At 40.4% G+C, this 16,355-nt stretch overlaps 1 protein-coding gene across 1 annotated transcript; it reads right to left on the bottom strand.

The window, feature by feature from the left end:
- Positions 1-5,020: 5,020 nt before the first annotated feature.
- On the bottom strand, positions 5,021-15,957 carry LOC118390152 (very-long-chain 3-oxoacyl-CoA reductase-B-like). The gene is made up of 11 exons (XM_052457035.1): positions 15,533-15,957; positions 13,778-13,824; positions 13,576-13,651; positions 13,347-13,457; positions 11,487-11,554; positions 9,277-9,321; positions 8,964-8,998; positions 8,784-8,865; positions 5,574-5,639; positions 5,314-5,463; positions 5,021-5,165 (listed from the first exon to the last, which is right to left on the bottom strand). Exons 1-11 carry the CDS (start codon positions 15,699-15,701, stop codon positions 5,028-5,030), a joined length of 987 nt encoding a protein of 328 aa, XP_052312995.1. The 5' UTR covers positions 15,702-15,957; the 3' UTR covers positions 5,021-5,027.
- Positions 15,958-16,355: the final 398 nt, after the last annotated feature.

Genomic DNA, 16,355 nt, shown 5'->3' with positions numbered 1-16,355 from the left:
CACATTTTGTGTTAAGATGGTGTGGACACACTTTCAGTCCACAATCATAGGATGGCAATGAATCTGCACTCAATTTAGTTTGCCAAACAGCGTGGAACTCAACTTACCCCCTAAACCTTCGAGTTGGACTAGGGGACGAATTGGGTGTGACACCACTGTCCTGTGAATGGAATCCCTGTGAAAGCCAGCGGACCAAGATAAATAAATAAATGGTAAGAAGCCTCTTTATCCATCTATTTATTAATCATTCATTCATTACACCTCTGTCCAAGCTTTGGTTTGACAAAGCACTACAGTCACATGCAGAACACAGAGGGAGTACTCACCCCTGATGAATGGTCATGCCAGTGACTGACTGGAGGAGGGACCAGGTTGGAAGCACTACAGCAAGAGAGAGAGAAAACATAGTAGTATGTATGTGAATTTGTACAGCATTTTACTACCATACCTTAGTCTCTGAAGACTCCCCCTGAGTGTCATCTCCATATTCTCAACCTGGAACAAAAATAAAAACTTCCAGTCAGTGGTCATACACCACACATACTACAGCATGCTGCACACACTCTGAAACACCAATGTGAGCACTCACATAAGATAACCTCACACAGAACTGTACTAACACACAGGCTAATGCATAAGCAAACACTCAAACCAGCATCATTACTCAGAGGCAGGCATTTGCACAAATATCCCTAACCTTGTTCTCACCTGCCTTTTGTGGTCTGGTCTCTCACCACCCAATGAGAAAGGGGACAAGGGGACGGCCTGTGGAAACAAGACTGAAGGTATTATTGTCGGCCTCCTCTTGACGGAGTAACTGACAGAATACTGAATGATAACAGACAGGCGACCAGAGACAGACAGAAATACATGGAGATTGAGAGATCAGAAAACACTGAAGGCATTTCAACACCAACTTAGTCAGACACAACACACACACACACACTCACCCGATAAGGGCAACTGGGATTCACAGAGACACTGCTCCGCCGATACCGGACTGAACTAGTTGGACTGAACACTGTCATACCATCACTGTTACACGGAGGGAAACAAACAATACAATAAAACTCAGTCATTCCAAAGCAGACATGAAAAACAAAATGACATACAGTTGCATTCACTCAAAGAGAATATCAATTTCACTGACCTGACACTTGTGATCATGGGGGCGCTGTTCGATCTACGAAGGGCCCCTCCTCCGCTCCCGATAGTTGCGCCTGCGCACTGGTCCACTTCCATTCGTTCCATTTGTTGAAATCCCCGGCCTCCAGCCTAGCAGCGCGAGCTGTCGGCCTAAGAGTGTTCACAGGCGTACGGTCCTAATCTAGCTCGGTGAAAGCCCGACCTGCAGGCCTCACACACAAAGCTTTCGATCCAATTCAGAGTCGCTAAAATCAGCGGGAAATGTACTTGGTGTCTTCCTTCTATCTCATTTTGTTAAATGAAGTCAGACTTTTGACTCCAGTTACTGCAAGCGACTATTCGTAGCTAGCTAGCAAGCTAACCTTTTAATAAAACACCCAGAAACCCAATTCATATGGTTGCACAAAGGCTAAACAAACAACGCATTGAAAAACAATAAACTAGCGAGATATATCCCTTACATCAAATGTTAACGTAAATTAGGTTAGCAGGCCAGCTGGAGACGTGACTTTTTAAGATTAGCTAGCTGGGTAGCTAGCAACTCCAACTGTTGGCTAGCAGCTAACCAGTCAGTCAGAATAAAACGGCACTGTCCTCAACAACAATATAACCTTTGGTTTTGGATCGTTGAAGTGGTGCATCCTCCGGTTAAGTTGTTAATTGCACAAATCTCCCAGCATTTGAACTATATCGAAATATAACTAATTGAAAGATTTTACAACATAGTCCTCCAACAACTAGAGGTAGTTCGTCATCTGTGATTACAGCGCCTCTCCTTGGCTAGATAGAATATTACGCGAAGGAGATTCATTGCAACATGAGAAGGCTGGAGTGCTGCATGAGGACATTGTCTACTCCTCTGACGAGAGGGAGGGAGATGTTCTGTGAATGAATACAGAGTTCAAAGATGTGTGAGGGTGTCAGATTAAGCAATGTGCAGTGTCAGAGGACATACAGTATTGTATGTAGACCAGATGAAAGGGAGGTTCATTAACCTACCCTCCTTATGGATTGGCCAATTATCACAGGACACTCCCCCTAAAATCCAGTCTTCGTTGGCTGGTGATCACACAAATAAAGTTAAACACAAACAATAAATAGACCACACTGTTCACGATAACTGTGATTATACTTTAAGACCCTGCCTTTTGTGAGTCAAAAGGGTCTGGTGGGGGTGATTTTAGGGTGGATCTGCCCTCTCTGCAAGCCAACTTCCCCCGGTCTGCCATGTGGAGAGCCCACGCTGGCTCCCGTCAGAGGAGTATGTGGGAATCATCTCAGATGCCATCAAGATGAGTAAGAAGGTGTGTCCGCCATTTCTTCCAGCTGCAGGGAGAGGGCATGGGGACCAAGATGGACGGGGCCGCGAGGATCATCGAAGTGTGGCCCCTCAACCTGCTGCAGCCGAGCAGCATGTCTGCAGCCTCCGTGGACGTGTGCAATCTCTTCCTGCTGCAGATGGCGTGTGCTCTCAACATGGCCAGCAGCTGGCGCCATGCAAGAATGAGGAAATTCCTGTGTGTGGAGGCAGAGTCCAGCGACCAAGGTTGGGTGGTTAAAGAGGAGACCTACCAGGAGCTGTTGAGGAAGCTGAAGATCAGGGCCTCCATCAAGATAGTGCCCTGGGACTCTGTGGTGCAGCTCTACGGACAGAAACAGACACAGGACCCAGAGCTGGAGGACCAGACAAAGCCGGCCCAGGCCCTTTCAGAGGACTTCCAGTCTGCAGTCAACAGGATGCTGATGGAGCACAGTGCTGAGGCTGCTGTCCGCTTCCTGTATTTACCACGCCCCCCTGCTCACTCCAGCCAATCACACACATCTCAGTCAGCTGGAAGCTGTGATTTATGGTTTAGGCCCAACCCTCTTGATTCAGGATCTCACCCCAGTCACATGCACTGAGCTTTGAGTGTGTCACTCTGTGTTTATAGGATCAAAATGTCATGTAATTAACTTCATCCTGAACATGATAGAAAGGGCAGTCTAAATGCTTACAATATGAGCTACTTTACATAACATACTTTTTAGTTAGAAAATAAACACACAGGCACACTACACAACGGGACCTATAAGTATAGTTCTGTTCCCTGGGCATGTAGTTTCACATTTTGTATTGTAACTCATTGACACATCCACTCATTTCTCAAATGAACACATTCAACACCTAGTCAGTCACAGTGGTACCTACCTACTTTCTGTAATATATTTATTTGTTAACTGTAATTTAATGGAGTACTTGTCTCATGCCTTTGTGTTGGTTGGGTAATAATATAAATACATTAATGCTGTGCCTGATATAGCAGATGTAGTTTTCATAAAAAAACTCCGCTCTGGAATTGACCGTGTGGCCTGAGAGTGACACTGATTCAGTGTGAGTGAATGTTACATGTCAGTAGATCAAATGATCTGTTCTGCGGCACAGGACCAAAGAAGAATCATATGATAGGTTGAATGGTGATGGAGGGAAAATGGATTCTGAAATACAGAAAGGGCAACATATGCTAACTAGCTATGGAAATTAGAATGTTGTGTTCCTTGTGTTCTTTTATTTGTTATTTGATGCTGGTACAATCGCATTCCATTGATCCGTTTTCCCAGTGTATTCCTCTTCAGATTGTGACCCAGTTTGGGTGAGCTCACGAGTGTCTTTTGACCAAATGATCTCTTAGGATTTTGGGTCACTCACCAAATGGTCGTGCTTGAAATGCTGCTTCTTCGGACTACTATGTGGTCCATGATGGAACATGAATTCAAACTTCCTGAAACCACTATGAAATACATTAGTGCCTAATGCTTGACAATATTGTCATAATACACCAGCATTAAGCCACTGGCAGGCAGACTAAATATGGATTGCTGATGTATTTAGTCTAATTTATAATGCATCACCCTTCTACCAAATGCTAAGGATCATGCCATTCATTTGTTACTTGGAAAAATGATTTCTATTTTTATGCTGTCTTGCTATATTTTTCTTATGTACAGATTTTGGAAACAGAATGTTACTGCAAGGAGTTTGGTATCTATGAAAACTATTTACTAATTTACAGGCATGTAGTTGGCACTATATGAAAGCTTACACATTTCACAACTTGTGGTGGGATGTTTGTGCTTAAGCAGAAATAGTTTCCTCTTTACAGTCCTATGAAGTTACTGTATATTTCTGACTCTGCTCAGAATCCATGTACTGTTCTCAGGTTGTGCCACAGTCTGTTCTCTAGAGTTTGTGGACTGATCAGTGAGTGCCAGACAGGCTGCTTGTGAGTTAATAAGGACTCTGTCCAAACAAATGACGCAATAGAAAATGTCAAAAACCAAAGTAATTACATTAAACATGCGTTTTTATAACATACTGTTTCCTTTACACATATGTTACTCAGTAACAACAACTTGAGTCATTTGTGAATGGGTTAGCAAAAGGCAATAAAACAAACAAAAGTAATTATCTTTCTATTTATTTCTAAGAAAATCGAGATCACAAAAATGTGACGGTTGATACCAAAAATTGTACTCTGTTAAAAGTCCAAATCAACCAGAACATGCATATGTTCAAGCATTCAGTTATGTTGTAGTCTATATCCCTAATAAGTATATAGCTAATATATGTACTGTAGAAGCCTGTTTGAGAGTCTCCCACAGATCATACTCTGCTGCACTCAGGCTATATAGTTCATGATGGATTTGGGGTCAGCTTGTTTACATCACATCAACATTACACAATCTCTTTCCTATAACCAATACCTTTCAATGGCAGTCAATGGAAAAACAGTAACATTGATCAATTAGTTCTCTACATATGAAGTAAAACTTCTCATATCAATTTCCAATATGACCTCTTTAAAGCACCACCAACGTTTCAGTAGCAACCTCCTTTGCACTCCTTAGTCCTCTTTGCTTGCCGAAAGTTCTGTCATTTCATCAATTTTCTTCTCCATGCTCTGTGCAAATTTCTCTGTCTGCTTCACACAGTAGGATGAAAGGCGTAGCCAATCAGGGAAGAAAATGGACAGAGCAATGTTCTGTGAGATGGCAAAGAGAGACCGAGATATTTACAATCACATAAAATAGTCTAATAATATATTCTGCATGGCTCATTTTTGGCTAAGGTAACAAAAACGTATAGAGTAGTTTGTTTTGAATATTTGAGTGGATAAGAGGAGTTCCTACTTGAAGAGCGTGAGAGACACAGCCGCTGGTGTAGCTAGAGTGACCCACTGTGTTCAGAGCTTCACGGGCAAAAGCACTGGCACTCTTCAACAACAGGTTGGGGGGCAAGTTGTGGGTCATGTTAGTGGACACCATAAAGGGAGCCACACACTAAAGGAGAGGAAATTAAGAAAGCACAAGCGATTGGAAGAAACACAAAGATGCAAGGAAGGATACTGTAACAGGAGTGCATGTGATACAAAATTCTTAAAGTATTTTACCTGAACTGTTATTCCCTGTGACTTGTACTCTGAATTCAGAGATCTGGAAAAATATGTCACAAAAATCTGCCAAGAAAAGAATGGATAACATGGATCCTCTGTAGCTGTTATAGAGCATGTCACTGACAACACCAGGATAGTGGGTTTGATTCCCGGACCATCCGTATGTAAAATGTATGCATGCATGTAAGTCGCTTTGGACAAAAGCATCTGCTGAATGCCATATACAGTTATATATGGCATATACAGAAGTCAGACGTTTATATACACCTTAGCCAAATACATTTAAACTCAATTTTTTCACAATTCCTGACATTTAATCATAGGAATAATTCCCTGTCTTAGGTCAGTTAGGATCACCACTTTATCTTAAGAATGTGAAATGTCAGAATAATAGTAGAGAGATTGATTATTTCAGCTTTTATTTCTTTCATCACATTCCCAGCGGGTCAGAAATTTGCATACACCCAATTAGTATTTGGTAACATTGCCTTTAAATTGTTTAACTTGGGTCAAACGTTTCGGGTAGCCTTCCACAAGCTTCCCACAATAAGTTGGGTGAATTTCAGCCCATTCCTCCTGACAGAGCTGGTGTAACTGACTCAGGTTTGTAGGCATCCTTGCTCACACACACTTTTTCAGTTCTGCCCACAAATTTTCTATCGGATGAGGTCAGGGCTTTGTGATGGCCACTCCAATACCTTGACTTTGTTGTCCTCAAGCCATTTTGCCACAACTTCGGAAGTATGCTTGGCGTCATTGTCCATTTGGAAGACGCATTTACGACCAAGCTTCAACTTCCTGACTGATGTCTTGAGATGTTGCTTCAATATATCCACATAATTTTCTGCCTCATGAAGCCATCTATTTTGTGAAGTGCACCAGTTCCTCCTGCAGCAAAGCACCCCCACAACATGATGCTGCCACCCCCGTACTTCACGTTTAGGATGGTGTTCTTTGGCTTGCAAGACTCCCCCTTTTTCCTCCAAACATAAAAATGGTCATTATGACTAAACAGTTCTATTTTTGTTTCATCAGACCAGAGGACATTTCTCTAAAAAGTACAATCTTTGTCCCCATGTGCAGTTGCAAACCGTAGTATGGCTTTTTTTATGGCGGTTTTTCGAGCAGTTGCTTCTTCCTTGCTGAGCGGCCTTTCAGGTTATGTTGATATAGGACTCGTTTTACTGTGGATATAGATATTTTTGTACCTGTTTCCTCCAGCATCTTCACAAGGTCCTTTGCTATTGTTCTGGGATTGATTGCACTTTTCGCACCAAAGTAGGTTCATCTCTAGGAGACAGAAAACGTCTCCTTCCTGAGCGGTATGACGGCTGTGTGGTCCCATGGTGTTTATACTTGCGTATTATTGTTTGTACAGATGAACGTGGTACCTTCAGGCGTTTGGAAATTGCTCCCAAGGATGAACCAGACTTGTGGAGGTCTACAATTTCTTTTCTGAATTCTTGGCTGATTTCTTTTGATTTTCCCATGATGTCAATCAAAGAGGCACTGAGTTTGAAGGTAGGCCTTGAAATACATCCACAGGTACACCTCCAATTGACTCAAATTATGTCAATTAGCCTATCAGAAGCTTCTAAAGCCAGGACATCATTTTCTGAAATTTTCCAAGCTGTTTAAAGGCACAGTCAACTTAGTGTATGTAAACTTCTGACCCACTGGAATTGTGATACAGTGAATTATAAGTAAAATAATGAATAATAACAATTAATAATGAATAATTAACAAGAAATTTGTGGAGTGGTTGAAAAACAAGTTTTAATGACTCTAACCTAAGTGTATGTAAACTTCTGTCTTCAACTGTATATACACTGAACAAAAATATAATCGCAACATGTAAAGTGTTGGTCCCATGGTTCATGAGCTGAAATAAAAGATCACAGACATTTTCCATACGCACAAAATGCTTATTACTCTCAAATTCTGTGCACATATTAGTTTACATCCCTGTTAGTGAGCATTTCTCCTTTGCCAAGATTTTCCATCCACCTGACAGGTGTGGCATATCAGGAAGCTAATTAAACAGCATGATCATTACACAGGTGCACCTTGTGCCTGGGCCAATAAAAGGCCACTCTAAAATGTGCAGTTTTGTCACACAACACAATGCCACAGATGTCTCAAGTTGAGGCAGTGTGCATTTGGCATGCTAACTGCAGAAATGTCCACCAAAGCTGTTGCCAGAGAATTGAATGTTAATTTCCGTGAGAGGAATTACGTATTCACCTGATTTGTTTGATTTTAATAGTTAACAATATATACTAAACAACAGTAAGACATTTCTGTCCTACTAATGCTGTGTTTTTATGGTTACTCTAGCTTCCTGTAGCTAGTCTGAGTGTCGAGGACATGGGCTTTTACTATAGATAGCTTGAGCTGAAAATTGATTGGTGATGAAAACTAAACAGCCACATTCCATTATATGATTAGTGGTGCATGTGAGACATATGTCTCTTGGCTGACAGCCTGCATTCCATAGATAAGATGTGGTGTGTGTGACTTGAGATAGAGATAACTTGGAGGAGTAGAACAAATATCAGGTGCAGATAACCAGATGAACCCAAGATGTCTTATGGTGCCCCCAATCTGCATGGGAGGTGTGGAACCAGCATTCTTAGTGTCAGCTATAACCAGCGTTCTTAGTGTCAGCTATAACCAGCGTTCTTAGTGTCAGCTATAACCAGCGTTCTTAGTGTCGGCTGTAACCAGCATTCTTAGTGTCAGCTATAACAAGCATTCTTAGTGTCAGCTATAACCAGCATTCTTAGTGTCAGCTATAACCAGCATTCTTAGTGTCAGCTATATAAGAAACAGCATTTTTTGTAAAGGTTAGACTCTTAGTCCAACACTTGCGTGATCGTTGGAGGGGGGAGTTTTTTTTAAATGAAGGAGTATTTCTGTCTGTAATAAAGTCCTTTTGTGGGGAAAAACTCATTCTGACTGGTAGGCCTATACCCTCCCAGGCCCACCGATGGCTGCACCCCTGCCAAGTCTTGTGAAATTCATAGATTAGAGCCTAATGAATTTATTTAAATTGACTGATATCCTTATATGAACTGTAACTCAGTAAAAGTGTTGCTTGTAGCGTTTATATTTTTGTTCAGTGTATGTACATGAGGTTGAGCGTGTATGTGTGTGATACATTGTGTATGCTTGAGTGAGAGAAAGTTAAGTGAAAGGGAGTGGCACCTTGGTGGCGGAGTAGAGAGACAGCATGGGTTGTGGTTGAGCACCTGCCTCTGAAGACATGTTGATGATCAGACCGTTCCCTCTGGGAAAGACAGGACAGGTAAATAAAGGGGCAATTCCATAGATTGAAATCATTAATAAGATTCACGTTTCATTGACATCACCATGATGCATATGTACCTTGAAACCATGCGTGGGAGAACCAGTCTAGTCATCTGAGGAATGATAACGCCATCAGTACCATCACCAACATCTCCATAATCACCAGAATCCTCTTTCACCCCCATCACCATCATCATCCGCATCATGATCATGTTCAACAACACCAATGTTAATCTCCTAAATGTTAGCATTATATTTTTCACATAATGACCAAATATTAAAAGCTATGACTTTGTATGAGCCATACACTAGTTTAGAAACATAAACCAAGACATGGACCATGCATAGAACTTCACAGAGGGAGTCTATAAGTCCTGACAGATCATCTCACCTGGGTGACAGAGAGGATGTTACAGTTGATCACCTGGGTGATTCTCTGTGTTAGGGAGGAATGAAAACACAAATTAACTCAACTATTAACTGAAGTTTTAAATCAAACCATAGTACATTATTACCTTGTTAGAATCAAAATGGCACCCAAAACATGATATATACAGTTGAGGTCGGAAGTTTACATACACCTTAGCCAAAAAAATTAAAACTTTGTTTTTCCACAATTCCTGACATTTAATCCTAGTAAAAATTCCCTGTCTGAGATCAGTTAGGATCACCACTTTATTTTAAGAATGTGAAATGTCCGAATAATAGTAGAGAGTGTCAGGGAATTCCTCCTCTTCTTCCGGAGAGGCGAAAAGGATCAGAGGACCAATATGCGGCGTGGTAAGTGTCCATGGTTCTTTTAATACGTAAATGTACACATGAACACTACAAAACAATAAACATGGAAAACCTAAACAGTCCTATCTGGTGCAGAGACAGGAACAATCACCCACAAACACACAGTGAAACACAGGCTACCTAAGTATGATTCTCAATCAGAGACAACTAATGACACCTGCCTCTGATTGAGAACCATACTAGGCTGAAACATAGAAATACCCCAAAACATAGAAAAACAAACAGACTGCCCACCCAACTCACGCCCTGACCATACTAAAATAAATACAAAACAAAGGAAATAAAGGTCAGAACGTGACAGAGAGAATGATTTATTTCAACTTTTATTTCTTTCATCACATTCCCAGTGGGTCAAAAGTTTACATACACTCAATTAGTATTTGGTAGCATTGCCTTTAAATTGTTTAACTTGGGTCAAACGTTTTAGGTAGCCTTCCACAAGCTTCCCACAATAAGTTGGGTGAATTTTGGCCCATTCCTCCTGACAGAGCTGGTGTAACCGAGTCAGGTTTGTAGGCCTCCTTGCTCACACACACTTTCAGGTCTGCCCAAAAATGTTCTATAGGATGAGGTCAGGGCTTTGTGATGGCCATTCCAATACCTTGACTTTGTTGTCCTTAAGCCATTTTGCCACAACCTCAGAAGTATGCTTGGGGCCATTGTCCATTTGGAAGACCCTTTTGCGACCAAGCTTTAACTTCCTGACTGATGTCTTGAGATGTTGCTTCAATACATTCACATAATTTTCCTGCCTCCTGATGCCATCTATTTTGTGAAGTGCACCAGTCCCTCCTGCAGCAAAGCACCCCCACAACATGATGCTGCCACCACCATGCTTCATGATTGGGATGGTGTTCTTCGGCTTGCAAGCATCTCTCCTTTTTCCTCCAAACAGAACAATGGTCATTATGGCCAAACAGTTCTATTTTTGTTTCATCGGACCAGAGGACCTTTCTCCAAAAAGTACGATCTTTGTCCCCATGTGCAGTTGCAAACTGTAGTCTGGCTTTTTTATGGCGGTTTTGGAGCAGTGGCTTCTTCCTTGCTGAGTGGCCTTTCAGGTTATGTCGATATAGGACTATGGATATAGATACTTTTGTACCTGTTTCCTCCAGCATCTTCACAAGGTCCTTTGCTGTTGACCTTGAATTGATTTGCACTGTTCGCACCAAAGTACGTTAATCTCTAGGAGACAGAAAGAATCTTCTTCCTGAGCGGTATGACGGCTGTGTGGTCCCATGGTGTTTCTACTCGCGTACTATTGTTTGTACAGATGAACGTGGTATCTTCAGGCGTTTGGAAATTGCTCCCAAGGATGAACCAGACTTGTGGGGGTCTACAATTATTTTTATGATGTCTTGGCTGATTTCTTTTGATTTTCCCATGATGTCAAGCAAAGAGGCACTGAGTTTGAAGGAAATACATCCACAGGTACACCTCCAATTGACTCAAATGATGCTAATTAGCCTATCAGAAGCTTCTAAAGCCGTGACATTGTTTTCAGGAATTTTCCAAGCTGTTTAAAGGCACAGTCAACTTAGTGTATGTAAACATCTGACCCACTGGAATTGTGATACAGTGAATTATAAGTGAAATAATCTGTCTGTAAACAATTGTTGGAAAATGTACTTATCAAGCACAAAGTAGATATCCTAACCGACTTACCAAAACTATAGTTTGTTAAACAGGAAATTTGTGGAGTGGTTGAAAAACGAGTTTTAATGACTCCAACCCAAGTGTGTGTAAACGTCCGACTTCAACTGTATACATAGACCATTAATGTGAGTGGGGGGTGAATCTTACCTGCTCAGGGTTGGGAATGTCCAGGAAATGTACCAACTTGTCAGAATAGTTCATGCCTACATTGTTAACTGTAAATGAGGAGTGTCAGAATATATTTCTATGTAATTGATTATTACATTTCACTACTAACATCCATTGAAAGAGAGAAAAGCTACAGTGTCTTGAGAAAGTATTCAAACCCCTTGATTTTTCATTTTTTTTGTTGTGTTACAGCCTGAATTTAAAATGTATTAAATTGAGATGTGTTGTCACTGGCCTACACACAACACCCCATAACGTCAAAGTGGAATTATGTTTTTAGAAATGTTCACAAATTCATTAAAAATGAAAATCTGAAATGTCTCAAGTCAATAAGTATTCAACCCCTTTGTAATGACAAGCCTAAATAAGTTCAGGAGTAAGAATGTGCTTAACAAGACATAATAGGTTGCACGGGCTCTGTGTGAAATAATAGTGTTTAACATGATTTTGAATGACTACCTCATCCCTATACCCCACAAATACAATTATCTGTATGTTCCCTCAGTTGAGCAGTGAATTTAGAACAACAGATTCAACCACAAAGACCGGGGAGCTTTTCATAATGACTCGCAAAGAAGGCCACCTATTGGTAGATGGGTGATATTTAAACAAAAAAAGCAGACACTGTATATCCCTTAGAGGATGGTGAAGTTATTAATTACACTTTATATGGTGTATCAATACATCCAGTCACTACAAAAATACAGACGTCCTTCCTAACTCGGTTGCTGGAGACAAAGGAAACAGCTCAGAGATTTCACTATGAGGCCAATGGTGACTTTAAAACAAGTTACAGAGTTTAAGGAGCTGTGATAGGAGAAAACTGAGGATGGATCAACAACATTGTACTTTTTCCACAATACTAACCTAAATCAGAGTGAAAAGAAGGAAGCCTGTACAGAATAAAAATATTACAAAGCATGCATCCTGTTTGCAATAAGGCACTAAAATAAAACTGCAAAACCAGTGGCAAAGAAATTAACTTTTTGTCCTTAATACAAAGTGTTGTTTGGGGTAAATCCAACATAACACAACACTCAGTACCACTATTCATATTTTCAAGCATCATGGTGGCTGCATCATGTTATGGGTATGCTTATCATTGGCAAACCTGGTTCAGTCTGCTTTCCAACAGACACTGGGAGACAAATCCACCTTTCAGCAGGACAATAACCTCAAACACAAGGATAAATATACACTGGAGTTGTTTACCAAGACGACATTGAATATTCCTGAGTGGCATAGTTACGGTTTTGACTTAAATCAGCTTGAAAATCTATGGCAAGACTTACATTTACATTTACATTTAAGTCATTTAGCAGACGCTCTTATCCAGAGCGACTTACAAATTGAAAATGGCTGTCTAGCAATGACCAACAATCAACTTGACAGAGCTTGAAGAATTTAAAAAATAATGTGCAAATATTTTACAATCCAGGTGAGCAAAGCTCTTAGAGACTTTACCCAGAAAAACTAACTGTTATAATCACTGCCAATGGTGATTCTAACATGTATTGACTCAGGGGTGTGAATACTTATGTAAATGAGATATTTCTGTATTTTATTTTCAATACATTTGCAAACATGTCTAAAAACATGTTTTCACTTTGTCATAATGGGGTATTGTGTTTTTTCAAATCAATTTTGAATTCAGGCTGTAACACAACACAATGTGGGGGTATGAATACTTTCTGAAGGCACTGTATGTTGACGGTAATAAGAGCACATTCTACATTTAATTGCAGACTAGCTTTAGTTCCTTTCTCATTTCCTGATTGTCGTCCCCTTTTTGACTCCTTGTTCTCTTCCTCCTATATATCATTGCCATAGGTTCCCTACCCAGGATGCCTATGTCCAGGTCCCGTAGTGCCTCAGCTATAGCAGGGTAGATGTCATGGCCCTCTGTGAAGTCTGTCTGGATGATCTGGGTCTGGCGTCCATGTTGGCTCTCTGGAACAAACATATTGACATACAATTTCATATAAAGGGACAATTAAATTTGCATATTGATCTTTTGTACCTCAACTCTTCATTTAGCTATGTTTTTCAATCTCTGCCCTTCACTCACCAATCTCCTTGGCGACAATGTGGAGTTTATCTTTTGATCGGCTGACCAGTACAATGTCCAGACCTCTTCTGGCCAACTGTAGTGTCCAGGAAGAAAGGCAACTGTTACGTGAGAAAACACTCATTTTACAAAGCACTTGAATTACATGCTTATGCATGCTTCAATCTCGTCTGTACACAGGCGAGAATCAGTAAAGACTCACCTCATTTGCGTAAGCTTTGCCAATCCCTGCGGTAGCCCCTGTGACAACTGTAGAAAGGAGATCATGGTCAGAATTAGTTAGTCCGCAGACTTCCATAATTACATATTACTACTATTGTTGTGTCTCCTCATCCTCTGCAGTGAGAGGTCTCTGAGAGAGGTCAGGTCGGACTTTGGGTATGACTGCAGGATGGAGGAACATTTAAGGATCTCTCTCTTCCTTTCTTTCACAATGCTGGCAGGAATGCTGCTATCCTGGTCTGCTCGGTGGAAGCATACTATCCTTTGTCATCAGATACTTGTAAAATTGTTTTATAGTGGCCTTTGTCAAGCACTGGCAACAACTTTTCTCCAACTGCTGCCATAAATTTAAAAAGATGTGCTGCAATAACCAACAGGAAAGTTAAGTTTCCAAATGAGACTGAAGTGGACCAGTGCCCACACAAATCCTGTTCCACCTAACAGCAGATATCATCTTGTGCACAGGGCAAAATAGTGAGCTGTAAAGTGGAATGTGACCTGCCTCTCTCAGTCTTCCATTGAACAGGGCTAGGGTAAGGTGCACAGGGGAAACATGATACACTCCAGGTGGGTTCCACCAACATGGTTTAAATTAATCTAGGTTTTGTTTTTTGTATGATTTATTATTGTCATTACTTAACGTTAATGACCCATTTATTATTTGTCCGCTAACCGCCTATTGTCGGAGCTGATGGAGAAATGTAGGAACATACTGGAGGATATAAAGACAGACAACACGACTGTCCAAAAGGAGGAAGACGCCTGGGCCATTTTATGCGACAAATGTAATGGATCGGCACGGATTAAAGAGAAGAGGGACCCAAATTGGATGAAAGCGTGCTGGAAAACAATTAAATTAGAAAGCCAAAAAGGATGCGGCAGAGGAGAGGCGGGGGCTATTTCAGACCGGAGGGGGGCCTCCGTCCAATGGAATTGATCCTCTCTCCCAGAAGATATGCGAGATGATTCCTCAGCAGTTTGCCCCTCTCCATAACCCCTATGATGACGATGGACAACTTGACCCACCAATATTTAGTAAGCATAAATAACTATAGCAATGCCTATAATGCATGTTAAAACTAACGTTAACACTACTTCACTACAATGTTACCGTTGTCAGGCCCGTTACAGCATGTTGCATAACATCATCATTCGTACCAAGGCTGGGCATATCATAAACCCCAATTCAATTGTTGTACAACATGGGCACGTAAATAGCCTACTCATGAGTTAATTAATCAGAAAACTCAACAGGTCTCTAATTATTCTCTGAGGAACTCGTTTTGGTCTCTCCGCAGTACACATGTTGTCATTTAATCAGTTAAACCACCTCAAGTGGCAGTTTAGAATTAATCTCCAATCTAAATGTATATAATCTTTTAAATTAATTTAGCAACAGGTTTACAATTCATCTAGGTTTAAAGTGAAAACTAAACGTAGATTATAGGAATTATGTAATTTAACTAGGATTAATTTAAAACTAGGTTTAACATTTGGTGCAACAAGATTAATAGATAAACCTTGATTTAACCCAGTTTAAGAGTTAATCCATGTTGGTTTAACCCACCCTCAGTCTACTGTAGTAATTTGTTTTTATCTTGTAGAGAATGTCTAAAGAATCATGTAAAATAGCCATCACTATGACTAAAAAGAGAATGCATTTATTTTCATAAATAAACAAATATCAGTCTACTGTAAAAATAGCTTCCTTTACATAACATGTAGCCTGCCTTACCTGCCCATTGTCCATATGCCTTTAAATCAGTTTGCCAAACTTTTGACAGCACATACACTCTGAATCCACACCAGCAAATCCAGGACCATTTCAGCATGTAATACAGCACTGTGAAGCCACCTATGAACACCAATCCCCTCACAAGCATCGAGTCTGATACAGTATCCATGTCTGGGCAAATTTCACTCACACTTCAGCAGACAGTTCTTCAAAAATATGAACTTTGGCTGGTTTTAAATTAGAAATAAACATGGTTACTTAGACATAAAACGTGCAACGCTCCGCCCAAGAATCTTGATCTAATCGGCGCATTGGTCGGGAATATTTCCTGGTGCGTCATCTCAGCAAATCAATAGGCAAAAGCAGTATGACGCTTTTCCGCACGGTAAAGTGACTCAAGTAAGAATGAAGGTCACCCAGTAAAATATTACTTCAGTCTAAAAGTCTAAAAACACTTAGTTTTAAATATACTTAAGTATCAAAAGTAAATGTAACTGCAAAAATATACTTAAGTATTAAAAGTAAAGGATAAATAATTTCAAATTCCTTATTTTAAGTAAACCAAACGATTTTCTTGTTTTCTTGACTTTATTGATTTGTTTTAACACTCCAACAATCAGACAATAAATGTATGTTACCAATTGAAATACATCTATTGCAGGATAAATCAATGTTAAAGTTTACATAGCTGGCCATATATGGATGTTAAAATGTACTTTATGGGTTGGTTATGTGGCTTTTTCTAATCCATTGCTTTCTACTACATACATATACGATTAAATTATATGTTTACATTAAAAACCAAAGTCTATCAGAATTCCAG

Source organism: Oncorhynchus keta, chromosome 11, assembly GCF_023373465.1.
Source record: "Oncorhynchus keta strain PuntledgeMale-10-30-2019 chromosome 11, Oket_V2, whole genome shotgun sequence".
NCBI lineage: Eukaryota > Metazoa > Chordata > Actinopteri > Salmoniformes > Salmonidae > Oncorhynchus > Oncorhynchus keta.
Note: the sequence above shows the minus strand (reverse complement) of the source record. Positions and strands in the feature narration are given on the sequence as shown.